This window comes from Rhinoraja longicauda, chromosome 21 (genome assembly GCF_053455715.1).
Source record: "Rhinoraja longicauda isolate Sanriku21f chromosome 21, sRhiLon1.1, whole genome shotgun sequence".
In the NCBI taxonomy this organism is placed as follows: domain Eukaryota; kingdom Metazoa; phylum Chordata; class Chondrichthyes; order Rajiformes; family Arhynchobatidae; genus Rhinoraja; species Rhinoraja longicauda.
The window spans coordinates 1,161,298-1,179,219 of record NC_135973.1 but is presented as its reverse complement, the minus strand read 5'-3'; the positions used below and the strand labels follow the sequence as shown (position 1 = coordinate 1,179,219).

At 44.9% G+C, this 17,922-nt stretch overlaps 1 protein-coding gene across 5 annotated transcripts; it reads right to left on the bottom strand.

Annotated features, from left to right (window-relative positions):
* Positions 1–3,410: 3,410 nt before the first annotated feature.
* On the bottom strand, positions 3,411–16,276 carry ints15 (integrator complex subunit 15). 5 transcript variants are annotated; one of them, XM_078418404.1, is made up of 7 exons: positions 15,904–16,276; positions 14,197–14,394; positions 12,358–12,579; positions 10,873–11,038; positions 8,620–9,150; positions 7,322–7,361; positions 3,414–5,211 (listed from the first exon to the last, which is right to left on the bottom strand). In XM_078418404.1, exons 2-7 carry the CDS (start codon positions 14,386–14,388, stop codon positions 5,040–5,042), a joined length of 1,323 nt encoding a protein of 440 aa, XP_078274530.1. In that variant the 5' UTR covers positions 14,389–14,394; positions 15,904–16,276; the 3' UTR covers positions 3,414–5,039. The 5 variants fall into 5 exon arrangements, with proteins under 5 accessions (XP_078274532.1, XP_078274530.1, XP_078274528.1 ...); XM_078418402.1 differs by having other exon boundaries at positions 15,912–16,275; XM_078418403.1 differs by having other exon boundaries at positions 15,915–16,275.
* Between the last annotated feature and the right edge of the window lie 1,646 nt (positions 16,277–17,922).

The following is a 17,922-nucleotide window of genomic DNA, read 5'->3' as shown; positions in this document are numbered from 1 at the left end:
TTAAAACAAAAGATGAAGCATACAGATTAGCCAGAAAAAGTAGCATACCAGAGGACTGGGAAAAATTCAGAGTCCAGCAGAGGAGGACAAAGGGCTTAATTAGGAAAGGGAAAATAGATTATGAGGGCAAACTGGCAAGGAACATAAAAACTGACTGCAAAAGCTTTTATAGATATGTCAAGAGAAAAAGATTAGTTAAGGCAAATGTAGGTCCCTTGCAGTCGGAAACAGGTGAATTGATCATAGGGAACAATGAGATGGCAGACCAATTGAACAAATACTTTGGTTCTGTCTTCACTAAGGAAGACATAACCCGTCTGCCGGAAATAGCGGGGGACCGGGGGTCTAACGAGATGGAGGAACTGAGGGAAATCCAGGTTAGTCGGGAAGTGGTGTTAGGTAAATTAAATGGATTAAAGGCAGATAAACCCCAGGGCCAGATAGGCTGCATCCCAGAGTGCTTAAGGAAGTAGCCTCAGAAATAGTGGATGCATTAGTGATAATTTTTCAAAACTCTTTAGATTCTGGAGTAGTTCCTGAGGACTGGAGGGTAGCTAATGTAACCCCACTTTTTAAAAAGGGAGGGAGAGAGAAAACGGGGAATTATAGACCAGTTAGCCTAACATCGGTAGCGGGGAAAATGCTAGAGTCAGTTATTAAAGATGTGATAGCATCACATTTGGAAAGTGGTGAAATCATCGGACAAAGTCAGCATGGATTTACCAAAGGCAAATCATGTCTGACGAATCTTATAGAATTTTTCGAGGATGTAACTAGTAGAGTGGATAAGGGAGAACCAGTCGATGTGTTGTATCTGGACTTTCAGAAGGCCTTCGACAAGGTCCCACATAGGAGATTGGTGTACAAACTTAAAGCACACGGTATTGAGGGTTCAGTGTTGAGGTGGATAGAAAATTGGTTGGCGGACAGGAAGCAAAGAGTAGGAATAAACGGGTCCTTTTCGGAATGGCAGGCAGTGACTAGTGGGGTACCGCAAGGCTCAGTGCTGGGACCCCAGTTATTTACAGTGTATATTAATGATTTGGACGAGGGAATTGAATGCAACATCTCTAAGTTTGCGGATGACACGAAGCTGGGTGGCAGTGTTAGCTGCGAGGAGGATGCTAGGAGGCTGCAGAGTGACTTGGATAGATTAGGCGAGTGGGCAAATGCATGGCAGATGCAATATAATGTGGATAAATGTGAGGTTATCCACTTTGGCGGCAAGAACAGGAAAGCAGAGTATTACCTGAATGGTGACCGATTGGGAGAAGGGGAGATGCAACGTGACCTGGGTGTCATGGTGCACCAGTCATTGAAAGCAAGCATGCAGGTGAAGCAGGCAGTGAAGAAAGCGAATGGTATGTTGGCATTCATAGCAAGAGGATTTGAGTTTAGGAGCAGGGAGGTTCTGCTGCAGTTGTACAGGGCCTTGGTGAGACCGCACCTGGAGTATTGTGTGCAGTTTTGGTCTCCTCACCTGAGGAAAGACGTTCTTGCCTTAAAGGGAGTACAGAGAAGGTTCACCAGATTGATCCCTGGGATGGCGGGACTTTCATATGAGGAAAGACTGGATAGACTGAGCTTGTACTCGCTGGAATTTAGAAGACTGAGAGGGGATCTTATAGAAACATATAAAATTCTTAAGGGGTTGGAGAGGCTAGATGCGGGAAGATTGTTCCCGATGTTGGGGGAGTCCAGAACCAGGGGTCACAGCTTAAGGATAAGGGGGAAGTCTTTTAGGACCGAGATGAGAAAACATTTCTTCACACAGAGAGTGGTGAGTCTGTGGAATTCTCTGCCACAGAAGGTAGTTGAGGCCAGTTCATTGGCTATATTTAAGAGGGAGTTAGGTGTGGCCCTTTTTGCTAAAAGGATCAGGGGGTATGGAGAGAAGGCAGGTACAGGCTACTGAGCTGGATGATCAGCCATGATCATATTGAATGGCGGTGCAGGCTCGAAGGGCCGAATGGCCTACTCCTGCACCTATTTTCTATGTTTCTATGAGTTCCTCAGCCCACCCATACTGAACTAGCCCCATTTGAGGAAAAACCTTTTCTGTCAGAGAGTTGTGAATCTGTGGAATTCTCTGCCTCAGAAGGCAGTGGAGGCCAATTCTCTGAATGCATTCAAGAGAGCTAGATAGAGCTTTTAAGGATAGCAGAGTCAGGGGGTATGGGGAGAAGGCAGGAACGGGGTACTGATTGAGAATGATCAGCCATGATCACATTGAATGGTGGTGCTGGCTCGAGGGGCCGAATGGCCTACTCCTGCATCTATTATCTATTTTGTCCTAATTTGAGGAAGGACATTCTTGCTATCGAGGGAGTAGGTTCACCAGGTTAATTCCAGGGACGGCAGGATTGACATGATGAAAGAATGAGTCAACCGGGCTTGCATTCCCTGGAATTTACAAGGATGAGAGGGGATCGTATAATCTTATATCATATCATATCATATATCTACAGCCGGAAACAGGCCTTTTCGGCCCTCCAAGTCCGTGCCGCCCAGTGATCCCCGTACATTAACACTATCCTACACCCACTAGGGACAATTTTTACATTTACCCAGCCAATTAACCTACATACCTGTACGTCTTTGGAGTGTGGGAGGAAACCGAAGATCTCGGAGAAAACCCACGCAGGTCACGGGGAGAATGTACAAACTCCTTACAGTGCAGCACCCGTAGTCAGGATCGAACCTGATTCTCCAGCGCTGCATTCGCTGTAAAGCAGCAACTCTACCGCTGCGCTAAAGGATTTGTCACGCTGGATGCAGGATACATGTTCCCGATGTTGAGGGAGTCCAGAACCAGGGTTCACAGTTCAAGAATAAGGGGTAGGCCATTTAGAACTGAAATGAGGAAAAAACTTTTTCCACCAGAGAGTTGTGAATTTGTGGAATTCTCTGCCTCAGAAGGCAGTGGAGGCCGATTCACTGGATGCATTCAAAAGAGTTAGATTTAGCTCTTAGGGCTAGCGGGATCAAGTGATATAGGGAGAAGGCAGGAACGGGGTACTGATTGTGGATGTTCAGCCATGATCACATTGAATGGCGGTGCAGGCTCGAAGGACCGAATGGCCTACTCCTGCACCTATTTTGTGTCCATCTTCGATTTAAACCACCTTAAGCTCATGCCCTCTGGATTTAGAATCCTCTACTCTGGGGAAAAGATTGCAAGCATTCACCTTACAGGCACCCCTCACTTTAAAAAAATTGCTATTGCTAACATTTAGTTTGTTCATCTGACCTTTTTACAAAGGTATACATTTACATAAATATGAATTTCGTTGTGAAATAATTCACTGGCTCAGAAAGCACAGATCAAGGCATTGGAGGGGCAATAGAAATACAAATCTGTTCACATGTTTACATATGGAGTAAAACAGTAGGGAAGTCATTAAAATGTTTGAAGGTTCTCTTTATCTTTCAGTGAACATCATCTGCAGAGTTTTTATTTTAATTTATAAAACACTGATACACAAATGTATAAACACTGCTGTCATTTCTACATGGTGAAACCAAAATGTATAAAAATGGCATTTAATAAAATCTGCCATTGTGCACTTTAACCACATGTGATTTTTTTTAAATTACAAATCTCAAATTGTGGAGTACAGAGGCAAATAAATAAATGATGGGTCTTTGCCCCAAACATTATGGAGGACACTGTAATAGCACGAGGAGTCTAAACCTCAATAATGATGTGCAAACTACTCTTGCTCACAGCTGTCATTTACATGATTTTTTAACAGCGGCATTAAAAAAGGCCTTTGAATAGCAGGGTCCAATTGCCTGCATCTGTAATAGCCTGAATGGCCATAACAATGCAAAAGGTAAAATGTTTAGCTTCAATCAAGATACTGGTAGAGATTATGATGCTTCAGATCATAATCTCAAGGAGCTTTTAATGCAGCAAGCCCCGTCAAACAAAGCACAGCCAGCAGTTTCACTGACTCCACAAGTTATCGCCGAGATCACATTTTGTTTTAAAAAGATATCATTTGCTACATAATTGCTTAATTAATTGTCACTTTTTCCCACTACGTTGGTGTGGACATCGAATAAAGAGGGATCCGGCGTGGAGGGGGCCACTGTGAGGGGTGGGGGAGAATAAAGGTGAACTCTGTAACTTTGTCAACACTCTTTATGTGGTGACTGTTGCATACATGCAAAGAATTTCACTGTGACTCCTCACAAGTGACAATAAAGTATTCATTCATCATTCATTCATTCATTCATTCATTCATTCATTCATTCAATACACTAATTGGTCATACGAACAAATCGTAAAACTTGAAGCAGAAGAATAATAATCCCTAAAAGATGAGTGATTTTGTTTTGTGTGATCTGTGCATTGGTCTAATTTTCTGAAGGCATTATGTGTACAGGTTCACTGTTACTTTCATGTAAAATTTTATTTTGCTCTTTTGTTAAAGTAGTGATATCTTGTTCATTCTTCTATGCTGCTCCAAATAACAAAAATACACCAGATCTGGTGTCGTGTTTCACTTGAAAGATGCTCTTAAAAGGCACAAGCTTTACAAAATGAAGAAAATTTTCAGCGAAAAAAGTTAGAATGTTAAAAGGGCTAACTATTGTGATACAATATACGTAATAAACCAATGGAGCTTATCCAGGAAGTGGAGATAAAGGAATACTACAGATTTTTGTTTAAAACACCCCTTTATAAAAAAGGTTCTGCAGACAAGTCAATTTAACAATATACTCAAATAATATTAAGTTACAGATATTGAAAGTAATAAATCCGCAAGAAGAATGTGTGTTTTTAAAACTGGTCATATCGTGGATGTGGAAAATTCTTAACCATCTCACTGCTGTAGGTAAACGTTTGGTAAATCTCATTAAGAAAGTATAAAATACGCAGATGGTTTCAATTAATTCATTTTATCTTCATTGATAAGTACAAATTTTCAGTTTAAAAAAAGGTACTGAAATAACTCTTGGGAATTGGTTTCAATGCAAAAACTGTACATATCCACGAGGTGTCCCGTCTAATCTTTGTAATGGAGAATGTTTCACCGGATCGGCCGATAGGAGAAAGCCATGCCCGGCATGTACGTCTGCACCGGGTGAGTTGCGTACATGGGATAGCGAGCAGGGGACGTGTGGATGTGTGGGTAGAATCCCGGTGGCAGCGCCGTGTGAGACGGCTGCTGTACTGGTCCCGTCAAAACCAACTGAAGCAAGCTGTCCAGAAACAAAATTAAAGTTACAACTAGCTTTCCTTTTGTTCAACTTTTTTAAAATCCCCTGACCTGGAGAATCAGATCCAATAATAATATATATATATATATATATATTTATTTATTTTTTAATTCTCATAGCACTCAATCGTCCCTGTACAAGTTGACAGTAAGAAAGATAATATAAGAAAATAACTGCAGATGCTGGTACAAATCGAAGGTATTTATTCACAAAATGCTGGAGTAACTCAGCAAGTCAGGCAGCATCTCAGGAGAGAAGGAATGGACGACCTTTCGGGTCGGGACCCTTCTTCAGACTCAGAAGAAGGGTCTCGACCCGAAACGTCACCCATTCCTTCTCTCCTGAGATGCTGCCTGACCTGCTGAGTTACTCCAGCATTTTGTGAATAAATACCTTAAGAAAGATAATAATGCATGATAGATAATGATTAATGGTGACACCAAACAAGAGATGGAAACTTAATTCAAGCCATGTTCAGCTGCTGCTATCTATTCCCTATTGTTTTTCTACAAGTCCACACTAAAAAAGTATAATTCATCCCTACTCTGAAATTCAATTTCCAGTGTAAAAGGCTTTTTATAATTGGTACTGACACCCGTACTAATCGAGAATCTATATATCTCTGCCTTTAAAATACCCACTGACGGCCTCCACAGCCTTCTATGGCAAAGAATTCCACAGATTCACCACCCTCTGACTAAAGAAATTCCTCATCTCCTTTCTAGAGATACATCCTTTTCTTCTGAGGCTGTGACCTCTGGTCCAAGACTCTCCTACTAGTGGAAATATCCTCTCCACATCCACTCTCTCCACCCAGGATCTCAGTCAGAGGTCTTCCACTAATCACCCATCCAAATAGGCTGAGAGTCTTGGTGAAGGGGCGCTGGTCCCTGACACTGAGATCTGCAGCTTTCGCTCCCAGTGGCTTGGTGAGGGACCCTGGAGCTGTAAGCTGATCCCACTGATTCCAACCACCTGCGCACCAGAAACATGGTACTGGCAGTTACTGAGTGATCTGGAGAATAAAAATTCACTGGCTGTAGAATGCTTGAATAAAAATGTTGATGGCAATTAAAATATCTGTAATGTTAGAGACAGATAAAGAAGGACACAATCTCTTTTTCTGGTACTATGCTGCTTATTGACAGCCTAATATATTCATATAAATTTTAGTTATTTTGATTGATTTAAAGATATAACACAGAAACAAACCCTTCGAACCACTGAGTCCACGCAGGCCATCAATGAAAGAATGGGTCGACTGGGCTTGTATACACTGGAATTTAGAAGGATGAGAGGGGATCTTATAGAAACATATAAAATTCTCAAAGGATTGGACAGGCTAGATGCAGGAAAAATGTTCTCGGTGTTGGGGGAGTCCAGAACCAGGGGTCACGGTTTAAGAATAAGAGGTAGGTCATTTAGGACTGAGATGAGGAAAAACTACTTCACCCAGAGTTGTGAATTTGTGGAATTCTCTGCCACAGAAGGCAGTGGAGGCCAATTCACTGGATGTTTTTAAGAGAGAGTTAGATTTAGCTCTTAGAGCTAAAGGAATCAAGGGATATGGGGAAAAAGCAGGGACGGGGTACAGATTTTAGATGATCTGCCATGATCAGATTTAATGGTGGTGTTGGTTCGAATGGTCTACTCCTGCACCTAATCTTGTATGTTTCTATCAATCACCCCGTTCACACTAGTTCCAAGTTACTCCATTTTCTCATCCACTAGGGAGGCACTACATGAGGGGCAATTTCCAGGTCAATTAACCTACAAACCCACACGTCTTTGGGACATGGGAAGAAACTGAAACACCCAGAGGAAACCCACGCATTCACAGGGAGCACGTGTAAAGACCACGCTGGCAGCAAGCGAGGTCAGGCTTGAACCAGGGGCTCTGGCGCTGTGAGCTGACGGCTCTTCCAGTTGCGCCACTGTGCCTATTTTAAGAGTCACAGACCAAACAATGTGAGTAATTTTACATTTTCATTTCTGTGCTAGGAAAAGCTCACAGCAACTTACAATCAGAACTATTTAAAATTAATGTTTTTCTCAGAAATTATCAATTAGTGTGGAGAATAAGCGTGCTTACTTGTGATGTGGAAGTGCAGAGCAGATGGAACGCAAATTATCTAGAAAATGCATGATAACAATTAATAAAGTACATTCATTCAGTCAACAATATGTAAATATTTATACATTCAATGATTTAAATTACTTTTATGTTTTCCAAATTTACATTTCCAAAGAAACTAACCTCAGAGTAATGAGGATAAAGATATTGCTGGTTTTTGTATTAAACTAATTAGTCAGAGATTTAAATTGAAAATATACACATAAAATGTTATATCGATGAAGGTCTGTCCCAGATCATGCTTTGTCTTTGGAAGATCAGATTCTAAAGAAATCTAAAATTACACATCATGGAATTTGGCAGTCTTTTTAGAAATAAACCTGTATGGTTTACAAATCAGTGCTCAAGCAAATTTAATGTTTCCCTCTTCCTTCTTTGGAATGTTCATGAGCACGTGTAAAAGCATTTATTTCCCAGTGTTATCCCATTCAATAGGCAGAGCAAGGAGGATGACCTGGCCTTTAAATAAAAATCCTCGAGATCCTAAACCACACTGCGAGTTGTCAAATTTAATCCTTGTTCCTTTTCAACACTTAGCAATTTACTAATGTTGAATGCAACATAACCCAAAGATTGAATTAGTATGTATTTACTTGTAAATATACAAACTCAACCAAGAATCATTGAGCTAAAATAATAAAATGTGAATTGCTGGTGTTGTGATAACTAATAATAGCAGTTTTATAAAAGGGAGAAGGTCTAATCAATAAATTCAATCAATACAACTAAAGTTAAATAAAATATAGTCAAAACAATATTGTCAATTTAATGGATAAACTGCAGATGCTGGTTTACAAAAAAAGATAATGTGCTGGAGTAACTCAACGGGTCAGGCAGCATCTCTGGAGAACATGGATAGGTGACGTTTCAGAGTGCTGGAGTAACTCAGTTGGTCAGGCAGCATCTCTGGAGAACTCAATGTGAAACGTCACCTATCCATGTTCTCCAGAGATGCTGCCTGACCCACTGAGTTACTCCAGCACTCTGTGAAACGTCACCTATCCATGTTCTCCAGAGATGCTGCCTGACCCACTGAGTTACTCCAGCACTCTGTGAAACGTCACCTATCCGTGTTCTCCAGAGATGCTGCCTGACCCACTGAGTTACTCCAGCACTCTGTGAAACGTCACCTATCCATGTTCTCCAGAGATGCTGCCTGACCCGCTGAGTTACTCCAGCACTCTGTGTCCTTTTGTACACAAAGGAGGAAAGCAGGATCTGCAGTTCCTTGTTTGTCAGTCATGTCCTCAGCTTACCTCGGGCACACAGCAGTGCTCCAGACGCGATGCCAACTTGCAGAGCTTGAGCTAACCTGTCCAGCGCCAGTTCAACCTCCTTCACGGGATTCGAAAGATTTAGTTCTTTAACCAATTTGTTAATGTCTCCAACAAGCCGATCGACATGATCGAACATGACGAGCTCTAACCGTCCGTACAAGTTTTTCTCCGTTAAATGGCCCTGAAGAATCATAAGGACTTGAAGAACACTTAAATGCAGCTTTGAGTAAAGGATCTTGATGTCCTTGTTTCCATCACTTTCAACCTCCTTGCACATTTTGTTGCTGTGCCCATTCACAAAGCTTTGTGCCAAGGAAGTCTTGCAGTTCCTTTTGTAAGCCAGTGGTGCAAGTGCACACCAGCGGATCAGGCCTGGCAGCGGTGTGAGCTCCAGAAACCCACGTGGGAGGTTGGCTGCGCTGTTCAAGAACGTGATGAGCGTCAACCGTGGATCCTCGTACACCCATGATACGACCATCTCCAACAAATCATGCGGAGGAATCAGATCATCTGCAACAGAACAACTGTGCTCAGAAAAAAGTCAGCACTCTGTCACCCCGAGAAATGTCACCCCATCCCCCCCACAAACCTTCTTTAAAGATACTGCAACCAGTTCAGGTCAGTTTATTGTCTAGGAAAAAAACTGCAGATGTTGGTTTAAATCGAAGGTAGACACAAAATTCTGGAGTAACACAGCGGGTCAGGCTGTCTGAGTTACTCCAGCATTTTGTGTCTACCTTCAGTTTATTGTCTCACATGTACCGAGGTACAGTGAAAAACAATAGACAATAGACAATAGGTGCAGGAGTAGGCCATTCAGCCCTTCGAGCCAGCACAGCCATTCAATGCGATCATGGCTGATCACTCTCAATCAGTACCCCGTTCCTGCCTTCTCCCCATACCCCCTGACTCCGCTATCCTTAAGAGCTCTATCCAGCTCTCTCTTGAAAGCATCCAACGAACTGGCCTCCACTGCCTTCTGAGGCAGAGAATTCCACACCTTCACCACTCTCTGACTGAAAAACTTCCTCCTCATCTCCGTTCTAAATGGCCTACCCCTTATTCTTAAACTGTGGCCCCTTGTTCTGGACTCCCCCAACATTGGGAACATGTTTCCTGCCTCTAATGTGTCCAATCCCCTAATTATCTTATATGTTTCAATAAGATCCCCCCTCATCCTTCTAAATTCCAGTGTATACAAGCCCAATCGCTCCAGCCTTTCAACATACGACAGTCCCGCCATTCCGGGAATTAACCTAGTGAACCTACGCTGCACGCCCTCCATAGCAAGAATATCCTTCCTCAAATTTGGAGACCAAAACTGCACACAGTACTCCAGGTGCGGTCTCACCAGGGCCCGGTACAACTGTAGAAGGACCTCTTTGCTCCTATACTCAACTCCTCTTGTTACGAAGGCCAACATTCCATTGGCTTTCTTCACTGCCTGCTGTACCTGCATGCTTCCTTTCATTGACTGATGCACTAGGACACCCAGATCTTGTTGAACTCCCCCTCCTCCTAACTTGACACCATTCAGATAATAATCTGCCTTTCTATTCTTACTTCCAAAGTGAATAACCTCACACTTATCTACATTAAACTGCATCTGCCATGTATCCGCCCACTCACACAACCTGTCCAAGTCACCCTGCAGCCTTATTGCATCTTCCTCACAATTCACACTACCCCCCAGTTTAGTATCATCTGCAAATTTGCTAATGGTACTTTTAATCCCTTCGTCTAAGTCATTAATGTATATCGTAAATAGCTGGGGTCCCAGCACCGAACCTTGCGGTACCCCACTGGTCACTGCCTGCCATTCCGAAAGGGACCCATTTATCCCCACTCTTTGCTTTCTGTCTGTCAACCAATTTTCTATCCATGTCAGTACCTTACCCCCAATACCATGTGCCCTAATTTTGCCCACTAATCTCCTATGTGGGACCTTGTCGAAGGCTTTCTGAAAGTCGAGGTACACCACATTTCACTGATAACCATAAGGGTTTACAGAGATGGACGATGATATAATAAGTAATTACAGCAGAAGAGAGAAACAGCAACAAATGAATTAGAGGTTTCAATATTCCCTTCAAATGGGACAACGATGAGCAAAACAACATAATCACAGAACAAGGCAAGAATATTTGCAGTACATTGTAAAATTGTGAAAAGTAAAACGATTCACACAGACATAGTTAAAAAGGTGCGTTAAAAATGCTGTCAATACCATACCTGTGGAGAGGTCATAGAGGGCAGTGACTGCAGTGATCAGCTGGCAGCAGAAGCGTGGACTGGCGTGAACAATGCACTTGAGTGTCTGTACCGAGCCAGGCACCAGAATGCAGTAATCCTCCACCAGGACCTTTGCAAGTTTCACACAGAATACCGCATGTGTTCTCTGCAACACAGCCACAAAGACAAATCATTGCACATAAAATGTGTAGGAAGGAACTGCAGATGCTGGTTTACACCAAAGATAGACACAAAGTGCTGAAGTAACTCAGCGGGACAGGCAGCATCTCTGGAGAGAAGGAATGGGTGACGTCTAGACCCAAAAAGTCGCCCAATCCTTCTCTCCAGAGAAGCTGCCTGTCCCACTGAGTTCCTCCAGCATTTTGTGTCTATCTTCAAATCATTGCAAAGGTCAGGGGTTCCCAACCTTTTTCGTCCCTTTTACCCCGGCAACTTTTCAAAAGTAAATTTACCTCCACCCTGTTTTGTTCAGTAATTTGAGTTTACACTTCTACCATAATAAAGCAACTGACAAAGGGGAAATTTTAAAATATTGTTTTTAACATTATTATTTTACCCCAGTTTGGGAACCCTTGGCACAGGTCATCTAAATTAATTCAATTGTGATTTAATTTCAAACACCTTTAATGTTAGATATCAATAAATGACAAATGCAAGGGTGGATTTAGCCACATTTAAAAGTTAAAGGTGTAGCAGTGGACACACAAGACAGTACCATTGGTTTGGTAAGACAGAAAAATTCCATGCGCATATATAAAACATTATTTTTATAAACATGATACATAGAAATTCTTAAGCAAAACAAGTGCTGGAGGAACACAGTGATGTTCTGTGGAGGGAATGGGCAGATGATGTTTTGGGTCAGGACCCTTCTTCAGACTGATTGTAGAAGGGATGGGGTGGAGAAAGCAGCAAAGGCGGGGAGGGGGCAGTGGATGAGGAAGCAGATATTCTTCACTTGCATCAACTAATAATTTCTCTCTCTTCACAAACGAATCACGCATTCTACTTTCATTCATTATTATAGAGGTTTTTAAAATTTTGAGAGGGACGGACAGAGTTGACGTGGGTAGGCTTTTCCCTTTGAGAGTGAGGAAGATTACAACAAGGGGACATAGCTTCAGAATTGAGGGACAAAGGTTTAGGGGTAACATGAGGGGGAACTTCTTTACTCAGAGGGTTGTGGCTGTATGGAATGGGCTTCCGGTGGAAGTGGTGGAGGCTGGCTCGATTTTATTATTTAAGAGTAAATTGGATAGGTATATGGATAGGAGGGGATTGGAGGGTTATGGTCTGAGTGCAGGTAGATGAGACTAGGTCAGGGAGAATGGTCGGCGTGGACTGGTAGGGCCGGACAGGCCTGTTTCCATGCTGTAGTTGTTATATGTTATATGTTATATTGGATAGCCATTTACTTTGCAATATTCCAATATTTGAACTTTCACTTTTGAGAGCGGGTCATACCTGCAACCACAAGGCAGCACATTCCAGAATGGGGACACGACAGATTGCTATGGCCATGGAGACCAGTTTCCCCAACATAGCCAGTCTATTTTCATCGGCTTTATTACCCTGAGGACCAAACAGCGCAGAGAAGATGATCTGTCGAACTGCATCTTTACTTTGTTCTTGGAAATAACAACACATGATCTCCAGCAGTTGTAGCTCCTGCAATGAACTCAATCTCTTGCAATAAAGGAAACTAAAGGTTAGTACAGAACAGTACAATGAAAATACATTTTGAAAATGGGCACACATTACTGGAGACAAAATAGCCCAGAACCTATAATCAGCAGAAACAGTATAATCGATATTCATCTGTCCCTAATCCAGTTCTTGAGGTCATGTTATAGGAGCAGAATTAGGCCATTCGGCCCATCAAGTCTACTCCGCCATTCAATCATGGCTGATCTATCATCATATCATATCATATATATACAGCCGGAAACAGGCCTTTTCGGCCCTCCAAGTCCGTGCCGCCCAGCGATCCCCGCAGATTAACACTATCCTACACCCACTAGGGACAATTTTTACATTTACCCAGCCAATTAACCTACATACCTGTACGTCTTTGGAGTCTCTTCCTCCTAAACCCATTCTCCTGCCTTCTCCCCATAATTTCTGACACCTGTACTAATCAACAATCTATCTATCTCTGCCTTAAAAATATCCACTGATTTGGCCTCCACAACCCTCTGTAGCAAAGAAATCCACAGATTCACCACCCTCCTCATCTCCTTGAAGGGTGAATCTAAGAGTTAGATTTAGCTTAAAAAAAGAGGAAAAAGCAGGAACGGGGTACTGATTTTAGATTATCAGCCATGATCATATTGAATGGCGGTGCTGGCTCGAAGGGCCGAATGGTCTACTCCTACACCTATTTTTCTATGCTTTCCCTAAAAGAACATCCTTTAATTCTGAGGCTATGACTTCTAATCCTAGACTCTCCCACTGGTGAAAACATCCTCTCCACATCCACTCTATCCAAGCCTTTCACTATTCTGTATGTTTCAATGAGGTCCCCCCTCATTCTTCTAAACTCCAGCAAGTACAGGCCCAGTGCCGACAAATGCTCGTCATATGTTAACCTACTCATTCCTGGGATCTTCTGTAGAATAAATATCCCTATTTAAACTGTCTTGAACTGAGGTCCTGCGCAGCTGAGAGGAGTGCTTTTGGCAACCAAATGCACTTCCTTACGAGCCCGTGAACAAGGTGAAAACAGCCTGAGTATATGAGAATGAATCTGATACAAAACTAACTGACTAAAATTACTTTAAAATGTTGTAAAACCACCGGAAAGTACTAAAAAAATGAACGGACTCAGTAGTAAAGAATTACATGAAACTTCCTTGCCGTTTCTCCACATTAAAATTTGAAAGTTACTCAATCAAGCATGTTTCCCAAGTTTCAAAAATTTGGAGCTTCCTTATTCATGCAAGTTTATGCTCGAACCATCAACATATGGGACATTCTCTAAAAGTCTGTCATCGTATATGACAAGAACAAATGGATGAATGAAGCAATGGAGACACAAAGAACTGCGGACGCTAGAGGAACTCCACAAAGTCCTGGAGTAACTCAGCAGGTCAGGCAGCATCTCTGGATAGGCAATGGTTTGGATCAGGACAATTCTTCATCAAATGGATAAATGTTTCAAGCCTAGACCCCATTCTCAAAAAGGGCATTGCCTGAATGATTCCATGCATTTATATTGTGATTTTGTGTAATATTTCCAGCGTATGTAGATAGTTTTTTAAATGATAAATTACAGATCTTCTGAAATTATCTTGTACAACTTACTTTTGGTTGAGCATTACGTTCTTTTGGAAGTTGAAATATAAATTCCTCGACTAGCTCAATGGTGGATTTGTCAACCAGTGGACCAGGGACATTCTGCAGCTGGCTGTTGAAGAAAATGTCCAGATGGTACAGGAGTTCTTTTGCCGCACTTAAAGCATCGCGGCGTAATAAGGAGTGGCGAATATCCGTCATCTTGTCCTGCAGACACACAAAAATCATCAGGGTAACTTCAAAACACTAGTTAGCATTTCATTCCACAGAAGGGAGATAACAAAAATGGTCTGAAGATAGACACAAAATGCTGGAGTAACTCAGCAGGACAGGCAGCATCTCTGGAGAGAAGGAATGGGTGACGTTCCGGGTTGAGACCCTTCTTCAGACTTTTTGCCTTGATAACATTAGAATTTAATTTCAGGTCCACAAAAGTTTAAATATGTTTATTCAAACATATTTTAGTGTGGATAGAAAGGTTCGAGGACACCTATCGTTCCTTGTTGATGGTGTGTATGACAAATTGTTGGCCGAGGTTGCTTAAGCTTGTTCATTTAAGCATCTTGGTTGACTGCCTAATTTAGTTAATAAATATTACTTTTAAAAACATCTTGACTCAAGGTGTATGAACGGTGGAGTTAAGAAGTTGCTTTGAACCACTGCTCCATGCCCTATGTTTGCAGACCCAGCTGGCAGTACATTCTACTTTGAGGCTAACGTTCCTGGGTTCAAATCCCACACTGGAAAAAAATAAACACTTGGAGAAACTAGTGCTACAATGTCATAATACTACAATAGCAGAAGGTTGCCTCCCTACTCATGGGGACAGGGAAAGATGCCACCAAGATGCAGGAGGACTTGGAGGCGATGTTCTGGGTGTCCTGACCACTATCTATGGAACATTTCTTAGGTTTAGCCAGGCTTATTATCGTCATGTGTACCAAGCTACAGTGAAAGGTTTTGCGTGCTGTCCAAATAGACCAGATAATGCTATCAATAAATACAATCAGTTCAAACTCATGTACAATAGGTTAGAGCAGAGAAGTTACAAGGTGCAGGATATGGTTCTCAGCACCAGGTCCACAGACAAAGTCCAATGTCCACAGTGGGGTAGAGGTGAGCCGGTTCCTGGCGCCACCTCCACCCCCCACCCTACACCCCCCCCCCCCCCCCCCCCCCCCCCACCCTCCACCCTCCACCCCCCCCCACCCTCCACCCCCCCCCCCCCACCCCCCCCCCCCCCCCCCCTCCACCCCCCCCCCCCCCACAACTCCCCCCACCCACCCACCAGCTGTGGCCGCCTGCAAACGGCTTCTCTGTGGACAGGGATGGGGCAGGCGCCGCCCAAACGCAGAACATCAAAGTCTGGGCTTTTCCAGCGCCTCCTCCCACACTCCCTCCTTCCTTCCTAAAGATCCTTCACTCCCTCCCTCCCTCTTTCCTTCACTCTCATCCTCCCTCCCTCCCTCCCTCCCTCCCTCCCTCCCTCCCTCCTTCCTTCCCTCCCCTCACTTACTCATCCCCTCACTCCCTCCTTCCCCTCACTTACTCATCCCCTCCCTCCTTCCTTCACTCACTCCCTCCCTCCCTCTTTCCTTCACTCTCATCCTCGTTCACTCCTTCACTCCCTCCCTCCCTCCCTCCGGCCCGGGTGATGGCGGAGCCCGATGTTCCCGTCTCCCCGGCCCGGCCCGGCCCGGCCCGCTCCTCACTCACTCACTCACCGCCGCCGCCGCCGCCGCCGGTCGGAGCCAAGGCCTGTGGTTTGCGTCGGGCCGCAGCTGAGAGAGAGGGAGGGAGGGAGGGAGGGAGGGAGGGAGGGAGGCCGGGGCCTGGAGGCGCGATCCCCGATCCCCGGGCCTGACTCCCGCCGCTCGGCGGCCGCTCCAACTCCAGCCCGGGGCGGGCGGGCGGGGCGGGGTCAGAGCGCGCAGCGAGAGAGAGAGAGAGAGAGAGAGAGAGAGAGAGAGAGAGAGGGCCCTCCCCCCTCACCTACTCACTCACACTCACTCACTCACTCACACAGCATGGGGCCCTCCCTCAGCACGGGGCCCTCATTCTCACTCACTCACCTCCCTCTCTCACCACCCTCACTCACCTCCCTCACCCTCAGCACGGGGCCCTCCTCCCTCACCCTCAGCACGGGGCCCTCCTCCCTCACCCTCACTCACTCACTCACCTCCCTCACCCTCACTCACTCACTCACCTCCCTCACCCTCACTCACTCACCCCCCTCGCCCTCACTCACCTCCATCACCCTCACTACGGGGCCCTCCCCCCTCACCTCACTCACCTCCCTCACTCACTCACTCACCTACGTCACCCTCAGCACAGGGCCCTCACCCACCTCCCTCACCCTCAGCACGGGGCCCACACCCTCACTCATTCACTACCCCCTTCAGCACGGGGCCCTCACTCGCCACCTCACCCTCTACATGGCTCACCCACCGTACTCACTCCACTCCTCCACAGCACAACCCCCCCACCTCACGAATACACTTGCTTATCCACTCACCGCCTCCACTCATTCACTCCTTCCCTCACACCCTCATTCACCCCCTCACACTCACCCCCTCATTCATACTCACTCCCTCAACTCCCTTCCTCACTCACCCACCCACTCTCACTCACCCACTCAGTCCCTCAATTCCCTCACACACTCACTCACTCGCCCACTCAGTCTTTCACTCACGGCATGTCATGTGTCGGAAGGAACTGCAGGTGCTGGTTTAAAATGAAGAGGATCTGACGAAGGGTTTTGACCCGAAACATCACCCATTCCTTATCTCCAAAGATGCTGCCTGATCCGCTGAGTTACCCCAGCATTGTGTTTATATCTTGTCTTCATATCATCTACACAGGCTCAAAAAGCACGGCATAGGCTATTTGGCCCATCTAACGATGCTGGCCAAGACACTCCATTTAGTCCATGCTGACCAAAATCCTTCATCTAATTTTTTTATTTTTTTTATCAAAAAATACTTTATTCAAGTTATAAATATCATTTACAAAACATCATTTTTAAAACAAACCCATCCGACATTCCCGGAGGTTACATATTCAATACAGGCATTTACTTAGACCTTTACATACATTTACATACATATCCCTTATTTGGAGGGGCGTCTCTCTCCACCACACCCTGCCCCCCATGTCCAGCAGCGGAAGGGCCCTAGACTGTGGTCCTCCCCCACAGGGCCTTGGCGTTGGCTGCACCGAGCTTCAGAGCGTCCCTCAGCACGTACTCCTGCAGTCTGCAGTGGGCCAGTCGGCAACATTCCTTGACGGACAGCTCGCTCCGCTGGGAGGTCAACAAGGATCGGGCAGACCAAAGAGCGTCTTTCACCGAGTTGATGACCTTCCAGCAGCACTCGATGTCAGTCTCGGAATGCGTCCCTGGGAACAGTCCGTAGAGCACAGAGTCCTCTGTGACGGAGCTGCTCGGAATGAATCGTGACAGGGACCCCTGCAGACCTCTCCAGACTCTCCTGGCAAATCCACACTCTTTGAAGAGGTGGGCCACCGTTTCCTCTCCGTAGCAGCCGTCCCGAGGGCAGCGTGCGCTGGTAGTGAGGTTCCGGCGGTGCAGGAAGGATCTGACTGGGAGGGCTCCCCTCACCGCCAGCCAAGCCAGGTCTTGGTGCTTGTTGGTGAGTTCTGGCGATGAGGCATTTTGCCAGACAAGCTGGGCTGTCTGTTCTGGGAACCACGCCACAGGATCCATGGAGTCATTCC